Below are 13,590 nucleotides of genomic sequence, written 5' to 3'. Positions count from 1 at the left end.
CAGCCAGTTTACAGGGACATACAACAATACATCCAACAGCAGCAGCCTCCTCCCCCTCCCCAGCAGCATAGGCCTTCTGTCCCTCAAAATCCTGTCAACGTCTCCCCCCATCAGCCCCACCTTGCCCCCGTACAAAATTCATCGCCGGCACCTCCCCTAGTATTGTCAAATAATGCTCAGCCCCTTTCCCTCCCCGGGGGTCAAATTTCACCTCTCAATGCCGTGCCCCCCGGGAAAGACAGGTCACGTCCCCGAGGTCGTATGACCCCGTATGCTTTCTTTGTACAAGAGAGGAGAGAGTATTATCGTCGTCACGGAGTCCCCGTCGAATTCACAGCTTTCTCTAAAGAGTGTTCCTCTCTTTGGAAAGAACTCAAAGATGACGAGAAGTCTCGGTTTCAAAAGATGTCGGAGGACGACAAAGAGAGGTTCAGGAAAGAGTCTGCAAGTTACCACGCGAGCCTCGGTCAGCCATACAGAGACTCAAACTCAAAGAGAGGAAGGAAGAGAAAGGAGCCTGGACAGCCAAAGAGAAATATGTAAGATATGCTGTCATGATTCCTTTATGCCTTATTGATACACCATACAGTAGATTCAATATTATCCCTATGTGGTCGTGTACATTATGTGAATGAATGGCTCTGTAGGGTTTTGTATGAGTACATATACTTTTAGTACTTGTATCTTTCATATCACATTTATGTGTACGTGCACTAAGTTTTTTGTAGCCACTCCTTTTTAAGGAATTTGATTCTTTACACAGCCAATGGTGTTTTCTGTATACATAAATGCCTTCTCTCTCTCCCCCTCTCTCTCTCTATTCCTCTCTCTCACTCTCCTCTCCCTCTCTCTCTCTCTCCCTCTGGCGCCTAGTATATGATAATTGGTAGTGTCAATTAGCTCCTATTACAGCCTTTGCATCCAAAGGAAAGCCATCCCAAATCAACACACTGCATCACCTGTCACCATTTCACTCACTACCTAACCAGAAATTAAATTCCTGTGGCCTCCCTGTTACACACACACTGATTTGGATTACCTATTAGAAATACTTTGACTTATAGCTTTTCAGCCCTTTGTTTTGGCTGGCCTGGATAGCTTGTTTTCATACACGTTTAATGAAATTCTTCATCATGTGGGACTCATTCGTGTTATGAGCTGGTTTACTCACATATTCCACTGCTCATTGATCATGTGTATATACCATAGTCTAATTATTATCATACTCCCCCCACATATTTTTTTCTCTCACCTATTGTTTTTGTTGCATGTGTTTTTTGTACAGCTTGTGTCATTACCATTATAGGTGTTGGCTTGGGTTTTTTTGTTATGTATATTACATATATGTACATGTAGTCTAGCTGACTATCTGTCCTTTTCTTTTCCTTTTTTACTTTCTGTTTTATTTGTTTTCCTTCCTTATCTTTCCTTCATTTCTTCTTCCTTTATTTCTCTCTTAACTACTCTATCTCTTTCTTCTCTCTCTCTCTCTCTCTCTCTCTCTCTCTCTCTCTCTCTCTCTCTCCCCCTCTCTCTCTCCCCTCTCCAGGTGTGCCTTCCTTCATTTTTGTGCCGAAAAGAGGCCTAAGTTACGAGTTGAAAGCCCCGCTGCCAGTATTGGTGCTTTGGCTAAGCAGCTGTCTCTAGCATGGAAAGTCATGACTCCGGATCAGAAGCGACCGTATGAAGACATGGCCATGAGGGACAAGGTGAGCAAGGAAATGAAACATGACAACGCATTAGTGAATTATTTAATTAACGTGTAGCTATCATTGTAATACTTGTACACTCAAAAATACTAGCTATGTAACATATGCCTCTCTCCTTCTCCCCCTTCTCCCTTTTTCTCTTGTACTTGTATATGTATGTACAAACTGTAATTATTGGTGGCCGGTTGGTTATTATTATTATTTTGTTGAATGGAGTGCTAAATGCTTATTCATATTTAATCTTTTTGAGTGTTTTATGAATATTGTAGATTTTAGTGATGGTTGATCGTTAAAGCTGCCATAGTACTCTACAATGTGTCCATAATGAAGCTAAAAGACTCACTCATTCCTTGTAGTAGTCCTGCAGATATGGCCTTCAGTTTGTTTACGTGTGTGCTATATTATTTGGCTTGTTCATTAAGAATTGTATGTACACTTATGCCAATCACAGCCAGATAATGTACTCTCTCTCTCTCTCTCTCTCTCTCTCTCTCTCTCTCTCTCCCTCCCTCTCTCTCTCTCTCTCTCTCTCCCTCTCTCTCTCTCTCTCTCTCCCTCCCTCTCTCTCTCTTTCTTGTATGTTTTTTGTATGTATGCATTTTTGAGTGATTTTGTAGTCCTATTCCTGCTTCACTGCTTTATTGTCTTGCTACTATGGTCTATTAGGGTACCTTTGATGTTAGTAATTACGTGTCCATTGGCTTGTGATGATGATGAATTTGAGTTTAATTTCTTGTAGCCACAAACACATTTGTACAAATTAGCTGCTACATAAATATACTCTGTGTGTGTGTGTGTTTTATGCTTTCAGGTAAATGTAGAAATTGAAGTTGTTTCTATGATTTTAAAGTATAAGAACTTTTAATGTATTCCATTACAAATATACGTGTACATGTAGTCTAAAAGTTTGTAATTTGAACCGGCTCAAACTTTCAGCACAGCATAAGTGCATTGGAATGTAGTGACACCTTTACTGTTTTTATAGTAGTGTACTGTAACATTGCTTGTAGCCAAAGTGTCCTTTATAACTCAAAATATTTCAATTTTAAGCTTCTTGTGAAGGAGTTTATCAAAGTATACTAACAAGGCTTGTTTGTGACTTACATGTACATGTACAGCAACCTTACTTGTTGTTAACATTTTGTTTTTGTTTTCTTTTGAAGTGAAGTGTATATAACTTGTAAATTATATTATTATCATCATGGTCTATGTTTGTGATAGTCTGACCATTGACTGACTCTCTCTCTCTCTCTCTCTCTCTCTCTCTCTCTCTCTCTCTCTCTCCCTCTCTCCCTCCCTCTCTCCCCATAGCTCCGTTATGAGCAGCAGAAGCAGGCCTATGAAGCAGGTTACTCTGCAGCTGTCACTCAACAGGGAGCCCCAGGAACAGGAGGAGGAGGAGGAGGCGGAGCTAACTCAACTTCATCCGCCCCAGCAGCTCCTACCTTAGGCAACGCAGCTGCCCTCTCTCGTGCTCAGTTTGATGGACAGAAGCCTATTTATCATCCAAGAAGGAAGAGAAAGGATCCTGATATGCCTAAGAGAAACATGTAAGTTGATGTACATGTACATGTACATGTATGTTCATGTACATGTACTTATGTGTAATGTACCATTAGGACATCAATCTTGCTAGTAGTATGCTTGTTCTACTGTATCTCTTAAATTTAGCTGTACTACACTATCATTGATATCATATGATATTGTGAAATATTGCATAGAATTTTAGTATACATGTACATGTACATGTACTGTGTACTTATTATCTTATTATTGCGACTTTCCTTTGTCTTAATTGTGTGTAGTGCTTGCCTTTAGTTCATTTGGACTGTGTAAGCTTTTTAATTGAAATTGATTTTAATTGGAGCTTTGCTAATAGACTAGGAGGGAGGGAGGGCTGGAAAGAGAAACAGGGCTGGTATCTGGTTAATGATAGAATCACTAAGAGGTTGTCCTGGGTGTGAAATGTGGTCCACTTGTTAGTTCAGCCATTGTTGCAATAGAAACAACTTTAATGTATTAACGTAATGACCCAGAGGGGGTCAAGTTGTAAGTAACAAATGGTCTTAGTGGTTCAGAGATGCACGCGTCATTAAATCATAAGGCTGTGATAATTTTTAATGCGCATTATTTTGATGTTCAAATGTTCCAAATGTTGTCAAATAACTTAATTTTCTCCTTCAAAACACTTAATTATTAATAATTAGTTTTATAATTCAATACACCACACACACACACACACACACATTGTGAGTTCTCTCCTCTCATTAATATTGAATATTGAATGAGATCAACTCTGACCTCTATTATGTGTGCAAACAGCTTAATTTCCTAATTAGCATTTTTATGGTATGACTAATATTATTATTATTATTATAAAATTTGTGGGTCATATTATACAGTCTTTATACAGCCTAATATGTGTATGTGTGTGCATGTGCTTGCCCTCTAGGCTTTAGATATCTCTTGTTAAATCATCCATGACCCTCTGTATTGAAGTGTTATTTTTGAGCTACAATAGCAGCTGGATGCGGTCATTCAAAGCCCGGTATTGCTTGAAGAATGATTGTTAGTCATTTGTCAATGCAGTCCACAACAGAAGACTACCTGTTGCTACTAACAGTGAACAATAGATGGCATTTAAACTAAAGGCAGGCTACATGTAGCTGGTACTATAAAATCCTAGTGGATAGAATGTAGGTATGCTTTATGGTGCGAAAGGGAAGGAAGGATTCTGGCTATATGTATTAAGAGAGATAGGAAAGGCCAAATTACTATTTCTTCATCTCCAAATACGATACATGTATGAGAAAACTTTCCATGCATGATTTAAGAATGATGAAGTTCACAACCAAACTCTCTCTCTCTCACTCTCTCTCTCTCTCTCTCTCTCTCTGTCTCTCTCTCTCTCTGTCTCTCTGTCTCTCTGTCTCTCTGTCTCTCTGTCTCTGTCTCTGTCTCTCTCTCTCTCTCTCTCTGTCTCTCTCTCTCTCTCTCTCTGTCTCTCTCTCTCTCTCTCTCTCTCTCTCTGACATTAATCAGTGTAGCAGCTATTCTTTGGTCATTAGCACTCAATATGGTAGAAAGGGCGTCATTATTATAATGTTAACAAGATTCTTATATCAAGTTTATGGACAAGTGTTTTCTCCTGAGACTGAACATCGACTACCACTAGACAGTCACACGTATACCCACTCTACTCCATAACCTAATCCTATCGCGACAATGAGAAAGCAGACTTGTCAAAGTTGTTGGCATGGGTTTCTGTTGATAGTAATCTCAAGTCTTATTCTTTATCAAGTTTATAGCTAGGATTATAAGCTTTCATGACCTTCTCCAATATTCTATCATTATTATTATTATTATTATTATTATTATTATTATTATTCTTTATTTGGTATTTATGAATGACTTAGTGGCTTTACTGTGTATATCTTGAATGGAGTGGTACCTTACTGAATGAAGCTGTCTAACTCCACTAAGTATAGGTCTAGTATTACTATTAACTGTATTGCTATTATACATGTGTACAAATCTAGTCTAGTTTTATCACTTCCATGTAATATGTACATGATATCTTTGTATTAAAAAAGAAAGCAATTTTCAGCATCATTTTTATTTATTATTATTATTTTATTATAGGATAGTTCATTAGACTCTATATTTTATTGAATATATACATGTAGAAGTAGAAGTAGGCCACAACAGATTTCCCCTATGTATTCTCTTGTACTGTCTATTAGTCTTAATGCCATTAAGCCACTGCTTTGAATACTAGGCCAAAGTCTATTATGGATAGACAATACAGGCTAAGTATAGTGTTCCTATAGAGTCTGTTGACACATCAGTGGTTGTGTATTTAAAGATTGTATCCATAACAGATGTACTGTGTACATAATGGTGAGGGTGAGGCAGAACAGGTGTCCTCTTATACTGATTACATTATCTGGTGATTGCATATTTCATATACACATCTACTGTATAATAATAATAATAATAATAATAATAATAATAATAATACCGTAGGCTCTAATGTAGTTTATAATATGGCCTTAGTCAGTGTACAGTAGTATTGAGTATTGATAGCTCTATAATGTATGGTAGATGTAGCTATACTTATCCTCCACGTTATGATAATGCAATATTAAGAAGTTATGTACATCTACATTGTGGGCATGTTAACATTTTACACCTACACTTGGTACACTGTAGCCCACAGATGTACATGTACATGTATATTCACATTTTATACAATAATGAAATATCATGATAATAATGCTAATGTATTGCTCTAACTTTTTTATACATGTATGTGATGAAGTATCTTTTAGAGATAATAATAATAATTATTAATATTATTAATATTTTTATTAGTACAGTATGTTTAACTTTAGCTCTCAATTTAACTTTTCCATTAGTTCATTTTTCCGTATAATGATGATGATGATGATGATGATTTATCTTTTTTATTATTTATTTTCCAGGTCAGCGTTCATGTTTTACAGCAAGGCTAAGAGACCACACCTCCGAGCTCAGAATATGACGCTGAGGGTCGGACAGCTAGCACAAATCCTTGCCGCCCAGTGGAAGATAATGAGTCCCTCAGAGAAGAAACAGTTTGACGACATGGCTAGGAAGGACAAGGAGCGGTACGAGATGCAGCTGAAGGCTTACAGAAAAGGAGAGTACATTCCAATGTCGGATCAGCACGACATTGATCAGATCTGTAACATGTATCAGTGATTGGGGGCGTGGTAGTAGGCGGGGCTAAGTTGTGAATTGTGAACGTGATATCATTATTTTTTTTTTGATTTGTATTCTCCTTCTTTTGTACTGACACACCCACACACACGCTCTTACATAATTTGAGCAGTTTAATATTACTTAATTATTATCATCGTTATTATTATTATTAATTTTTTGATTATTTTTGGTGATTTGGCGATCATTTTGTTCACACATGAATCAAGCATTCAATCAGTACCACCACTATTATTGTTATTATTATTAATATTATTATTATTATTATTATTATTATTTACACTTATTTTGCTCTTTTTCCTACTACTTTTTTCTAAAAAAAATTGTGATCAATTCTTAGTACGAAAATAAAGTCAGTTTCTCTACCTACTTAGCTAAAAGTACAAGTCTTATAACAATGGAACTGCATGTATATTTAGACATGTATAAATAGATATCTTTACACATGGTGTACAGGGTTCTGCCTAGAATAAAATTAGAGGTGGTTGGTGGCTAATATTGTTCCTTTTAAATTCATGTACCCCATACTAGTAGACTACAATATCATGCTTTATGTATGGTTATTAGTATTAATTGGATGGTTGGTCTAAGTGATGAACTGGTTGGTTCATTTGTTGAGGTGGTTGTCCCGACCACCATAGGCAGAACTATGAATGTACATGTACAGAAAAGGCTAAGCACAAAATGATTTCAAAGAACAAAATCTTCAAAAGAACATTTTCATAAATGATAATAGTACAAATACTCCATTACGACTTGAGGGCACACAGCCGGTTATGGCAAACATGAAAGGATGTATCCCATTTTATCAAAATAATTCGATTTATTTTAATCCAATTATTGAGTTTGTACAAGTACACGGGCCTCCAAGTGTTTTGATATATGTACTACATGCATACCATAATTCCAATAGGAGGAGGAGTGAGAGCTGCTAACAAGAAAATACAATTTGCAATAAGCTCTTCTCCTGTTAGCAACTATTTTTAAACTTAACGAATAAGCCATTTTCCTCTTAACAAAAAAATGTGCCTATTTAAGATGGATAGTATGCAAGTGAATTTAATTCAAATGGTCGTTCTGGTTGCTTTATTAAAATAGCAAATTATTTTTAATAAATTATAAATAGTAATGGAGTCTGAAATGAAACGATTACTCCATAAGACACACTGATGCAGCAAAGAGTCTAATAATAATAATAATAATAATAATAATAATAATAATAATAATGATGATGTATTGTAGGAACTTATACGAGGTACATGTACATGCTATATGATACTACATAGTATCATGAGTCAGAAGGAACTGCAACTGAGTCCTCATATCAGACTGATTTTATGAATCAGTTGATCACCAATAGTGACATGATAGTCACCAGGATTTACACTTCTTTTACCCTAAAAAGAGAGAGAGAGAGAGAAAGAGAGAGAGAGAGAGAGAGAGAGAGAGAGAGAGAGAAAAGGAAAGAAGTATAACAATAAAATGCAGCTGCTCAAAAAATACAAATTCTAAGTCTGTAAAGCAATTTCCTACATGCTTCTTGCAAAGTATAGAGTCACAAATATCTGGATAAGGTGACAAACACAAATTGGAGTATAACAAATTGCCATTAAAGACCAAAGCATGTTTACATTCTCGCCAGTTACCTGTACATAAATATTATCATTTTTGAAAATTTATACCATCAACAACCAGAGAATATTAGCAAAAGATACAGTAGTATAGCAATTAATGAAAAAACCTCAACAAGCAAACAAACAATAATAATAATAATAATAATAATAATAATAATAATAATAATAATAATAATAATAAGCTTACACTTTTGTCAACAGTTGAGAATGCTTTAGAATCAGCCGGGAATGTGACCGAAACGCTCTGCAAAGGATTCAAGAAGACTTTTTCGAATCCAAACAATTTCTTTTTAGGAGCACCAGAATTCTATAACATAAAATAATCAAAATTACATGTACATGCATAATATATGCATAAAAAAGTATCAGTATTATTAATATATTAATATCAACTAACGTTGTATGAGATATAAGCCAAAACAGAGATTGCCCCAGGCATTTTACCAGTGTTAGTCACTGTTACATTGTAGACCACTGTGGGGTAACTAACTGATCTAACACCTGACATATTAACTGGCTTAGACCTACAAATTAAAAAATAATAGTTATAATTTTGATGCTTTAAGAGCAATAAAAAATTGTGTAGATGTACATGTACTAAAATGTATATTCATTTGCAAATATTAATTTTTATATTTTTCATACCATTCCAAGTAGAATGTGGTATAACTAAGGCCGTCTCCAAAGGAGAAATCAGGAGTGTCATTGTAAAACTTGTATGTACGGCCTGGATACTCCCTCATGGACATGTGACGGAATGCAACCAAATCAATATAAGAACCAGGGTACTGAAAAAAGAGAGATAGAGAGAGGGAGCAATTAGAAATAGAGTTGTGTGTTTTAAATAATAAAGAAGTTTATAGCATCAAATTTGATTAACTCACAAATGTGACGGGTAGTCGTCCTGATGGATTCACTTTACCATAAATTATTTCAGCAATAGCTTGACCTCCAGATTGACCAGGATACCCAGCCCACAATATAGCATCTGCATGTTTCTATAAATAATAGAAATATTTAAAAATTGGCCAATTTTAAAAATGGTCATAACTTGAAAAATGGAAGTCGGAATCGGCTCAAACTTTCTACACAGCATAAGTACATCAATATGCATTAGAAAATGTAATAAAAATTGGGGGTGATTTCGGAGCCATTTTTCAGAAAAAACCATGGACTATAGTACAGGGATTTTTCCAGATTTCGGCCCATTTTTTAAAATGGCCATAACTCAAAAAATTGAAGTCGGAATTGGCTTAAAATTTCTACATAGCATAAGTACATCAATATGTATCAGAAAATGTAATAAAAATTGGGGGTGATTTTGGAGCCATTTTTCGGAAAAAACCATGGGCTATTATAGTACAGGGAACTTTTCAAAAAATGGCTAATTTCTTCAAATAGCTATAACTCGAAAAATTGAAGTCGGAATTGACTCAAACTTTCTACATAGCATAAGGACATCAATATGTATTAGAAAATGTAATAAAAATTGGGTGTGATTTCAGAGCCATTTTTCAGAAAAAAACCATGGGCAGGGATTTTTTCAGATTTTGGCCCATTTTTTTAAAATGGCCATAACTCGAAAAATTGAAGTCGGAATTGGCTCAAACTTTCTACATAGCATAAGGACATCAATATGCATTAGAAAATGTAAAAGAAATTGGGGGTGATTTCAGAGCCATTTTTTGGAAAAAGCCATGGGCTATAATAGTACAGGGATTTTTTCAGATTTTGGCTCATTTTTTAAAATGGCCATAACTCAAAAAATTGAAGTCAGAATTGGCTCAAACTTTCTACATAGCATAAGGACATCAATATGTATCAGAAAATTTAATGAAAATTGGGGATCATTTTGGAGCTATTTTTTGAAAAAACCATGGGCTATAGTACAGGGATTTTTGTAAAAAGCAGCATCTTTATAAATAATCAAAAATGCCCAACAGTATCAGTTCAATCTTATCATATTACAGTGACATGTGTTGGTCATAGTAAACTCTTAATTAGGTAACATAATAGCATTAATCATGTCACTCCATTGAGACGTGTAGTAATTATGAAGTTCAATTGACAAGTGTGAAAAATTGTGGCTTGTAATTTTGAAGATGTAGACACAATACTAGTATATTGGATTACAATTATATCAGTATAATTAATAATAATAATAAGAAGAAGAAGAAGAAGAAGAAGAATAGGAGAAGAAGAAATAAATAAATAAATAAATAATGATAATAATAATAGCAATAATAATAATATTAAATAATCATAATGGTAATAATAAATAATGACAATAAGTGTATCAAACCGAACCCCACACACAACCTACATGTACATGTATGTACATGTATACCTTAACCCTTAACCCTTTAACCCTGCATACACGTATACCTTACCTTAGTAACAGTAAGATCAACAGAAGATCCAGACATTACCACAACAATAAGTGGGGCATTAGTACCAGCTGCTTTCAGTGTGTTCTTTAAATCTTGTACAAACTTATCCTGGAGGTTAGGCAGAAACAAGTCTTCTCTGTCATGTCCCTCGCTACAACAAACACAAAAGGTTTTTAAAAATGAATTTATTATAAAATAAATTCTTTTTTAAAAACCTTTCGTGGGATTGATCCAGTCCCAATACAGCAATCACTGCATCGGCTTTGACAGCAATGTCAAAGGCATCTTGAAAGCCATCAGTGACCTCACAATTCACGTCACAGCCTGAAGCTGTCAGAACACTGTCGATACCTAAGTTTTCAAATCCTTCTACAGGACTTATCAGGTACGGGGCAACACCCTGATGTATAAAAGAAAAGAAGAAAAGAGCATTAAATAGTTGTACATGGATAAACTTAATCCCACCTTCCCTCCCTCCCTCCCCCTTTCTCTCTCTCTCTTTCTTTTACAAAGTTAAAACATTAAATATTTGTACATGTTTATACTTGATCTCCCTCCCCCCCTCTCTCTCTCCCCTCCTCTCTCTCTCCCTTCTTTCTTTCTCTCTCTCTCTCTTTTACAAAGAGGAGATGATCAACTGACATTATAGTTTCCTTGCATTACATCAGTAGCCATTGCATGTGGACCAACTACAGCAATGGTTGAGTGCTTCTCAAAATTAAGCGGAAGAACATCTACAGAAGAATAACAATAAACAATTTAAAAGATAACAATCTTGTAACTAATCACATGTAACTTTAAATAAATTTTCTGTCTCACCATTATTATTTTGGAGTAAAACAATGCTCTCTCTGGCAGCATTGAGAGCTAATGCCTAACAAAAAATAAAATAAAATAAATTAATAAGTAATAATAATAATAATAATATTAGTACAATAAGGCAGATGTACCTGGTGTTCTAGGCTATTCACAACATCAGGAGATATTGCATTGTATGGCTGTAACTCAGGAGGATCAAACATACCAAGTTTCATTCTTAAAAATGAAAAAAAAAACAAATAAAAGGTACAGTAGATCTATAGCCAGATATGTAACTTTACACACAGCCTACCGAGCAGTAAAGAGTCTTGTTAGTGCAAGATTAATCTCTCCGATGGTAATGGTACCGTTGAGAAAAGCACTCTGACAGGAAGACAGAAAGAGAGAGCAAAATTATTTATTTATTATTTCATTTATTCATTCATCATCAATATTTATTATTTATTTATTATTTTCTAATTTATTTAGACTACCATAGAAGTTATACCTGAGCATGACTTTGATAGTAGCTTCCACAGTTGAGGTCACAGCCTCCTTTAAGAGCAGCTGCTACAGTATCATCAGTATTGTTGGTGTAACTAAAAATAAACAATCAAATTACTCATTATTATTGTTATTATAATACTCGTAACTCTAGGCTTTTTAACGACCTGGGGGCGAAGCCCCCAGGTCGTTCCTATAATTGATTTCACCGTCGCGCTATCTATATATATATATATATTTGTATGTCCACACTTACATTTCTTCTATACATGTTGTATTGGAGAAATAACAAGCCTTAGCAACCACCCGCCCACGCTCCTTTACGTAAGTGGGTGTGGCCACGGAAAACAAAATGGCGGCTTACACACGGGACAAAGTTATGAGCTTTCTAACAGCCAGAGAACATAGAGATACTGTCTAACAACTTCTCTAGAAGTATTTGCAGGTAGAGAGAACCTCTATAAGTCTTAATAAGTGCCTAGCTATGCATGCAAGGTGGTGAAATCAATTATAGGAATTATTTTTACACTGTTACGCTTGTTGCGTTAAGATAATTCTCAATTTATTTTATATTTCACTTCTCTCTCTCTGTCTTTCTTTCTTACTGGTGTTTATTCTGAATGTCATCAATAGCACCACAATCACTCGCCTACAAAAAGAAACAAAACCTTGACTTGAAGTCAAAACTAGCTACAAAAATAGCACAATGACATCAATATGTATCAGAAAATGTGATAAAAATTGGGGTGATTTCGGAGCCATTGTTTGGAGAAAAACCATGGGCTATAGTACAGGGATTTTTTTCAGAAAATGGCCTATTTTAAAAAATATCCATAACTTGAAAAACTGAAATAAAACTATGTACATAGCACAAAGACGTCTTTATTAATGGATTTTTTTATTTATATACATGTACAAAATTAATAACTTACAATAAATCCATCGAATCCCCAAGTATCACGAGCCAGCTTATTATTTATCTGACCATCGGCACAGCTAGGTACCCCATTCACTTCATTATAACTGCACATGATACTGGCCACGTTAGCTTCTTCTACGCAAGCTTTGAAAGCTGGGTAATAAGTCTAATTAATGATGATATAACGGTAAAGTAATAAATAATTATAATACATAAAAATTTTAATAGAGACCTCTTCGAAATCTTGCGGTGTGATTTTAGCGTTAAAGGAATGCCTCGTTTCACCGTCAACATAATCTTCAAGATCTGACGATGAATAAAATCAAATAATTATCATTTACAATGACTCATCGTATAATTTATAAAACCTATACACATCTCAATAGAACAGCTTACCATAACCGGCAAAGTGTTTACAAGTTGTAACAACTTTCAGATACCTGCAAGAGGGTAAACAAACAGGATGAACAGGTGCATGTTTTTTAAATAATAATAATAAAATAATAATATTACTTTGAGTCTCCTTGGGCTCCAGTAACAAACTGTATGGCATATTGTGAATTCAAATAAGGATCTAAAATGATAAATAATAATAATAATAGACCATGATACATAAAGTTACCTTCTCCTGGGGTCTCCTGGGCCCTCCCCCAACGTGGGTCCCTACAATAGAATAAGAGGTAGTTGCTCAGCAGCTGCTGATGTTGTTTAAAGTACACAATGCCTTATAAGGCAAACCAGAGTAAACCAAACGTCACATGATCATAACCAACCAACCAACTGACAGGAAACATTAATTGTGCAGTCCAAAATCATTGAATTATGTTATCATACATGTACATGTACATTAACAAGAGTAGATAATAATTAGAGGA

General features: G+C 35.1%; 2 protein-coding genes across 2 annotated transcripts in view; one reads left to right on the top strand and one right to left on the bottom strand.

Annotated features, from left to right (window-relative positions):
- Positions 1-6,551, top strand: part of LOC109591210 (high mobility group protein DSP1-like) — a 7,529-nt gene extending 978 nt beyond the window's left edge. Inside the window, exons 2-5 of the mRNA XM_020006988.1 lie at positions 4-539; positions 1,550-1,709; positions 3,021-3,259; positions 6,194-6,551. Coding sequence (XP_019862547.1) covers positions 4-539; positions 1,550-1,709; positions 3,021-3,259; positions 6,194-6,452 — 1,194 coding nt within the window. The 3' untranslated portion in view covers positions 6,453-6,551. The remainder of the gene's footprint in view (positions 1-3; positions 540-1,549; positions 1,710-3,020; positions 3,260-6,193) is intronic.
- Positions 6,552-7,545: 994 nt separating this feature from the next.
- The window catches only part of LOC100632442 (probable beta-D-xylosidase 2), a 15,794-nt gene continuing 9,749 nt past the window's right edge, over positions 7,546-13,590 (bottom strand). Inside the window, exons 21-24 of the mRNA XM_020007794.1 lie at positions 8,750-8,892; positions 8,502-8,628; positions 8,292-8,411; positions 7,546-7,867 (exon numbers count right to left, since the gene is read on the bottom strand). Coding sequence (XP_019863353.1) covers positions 7,790-7,867; positions 8,292-8,411; positions 8,502-8,628; positions 8,750-8,892 — 468 coding nt within the window. The 3' untranslated portion in view covers positions 7,546-7,789. The remainder of the gene's footprint in view (positions 7,868-8,291; positions 8,412-8,501; positions 8,629-8,749; positions 8,893-13,590) is intronic.

Source organism: Amphimedon queenslandica, unplaced genomic scaffold (genome assembly GCF_000090795.2).
Source record: "Amphimedon queenslandica unplaced genomic scaffold, v1.1 AMPQUscaffold_13509, whole genome shotgun sequence".
In the NCBI taxonomy this organism is placed as follows: domain Eukaryota; kingdom Metazoa; phylum Porifera; class Demospongiae; order Haplosclerida; family Niphatidae; genus Amphimedon; species Amphimedon queenslandica.
This window is presented reverse-complemented; position numbering and strand designations above follow the sequence as displayed.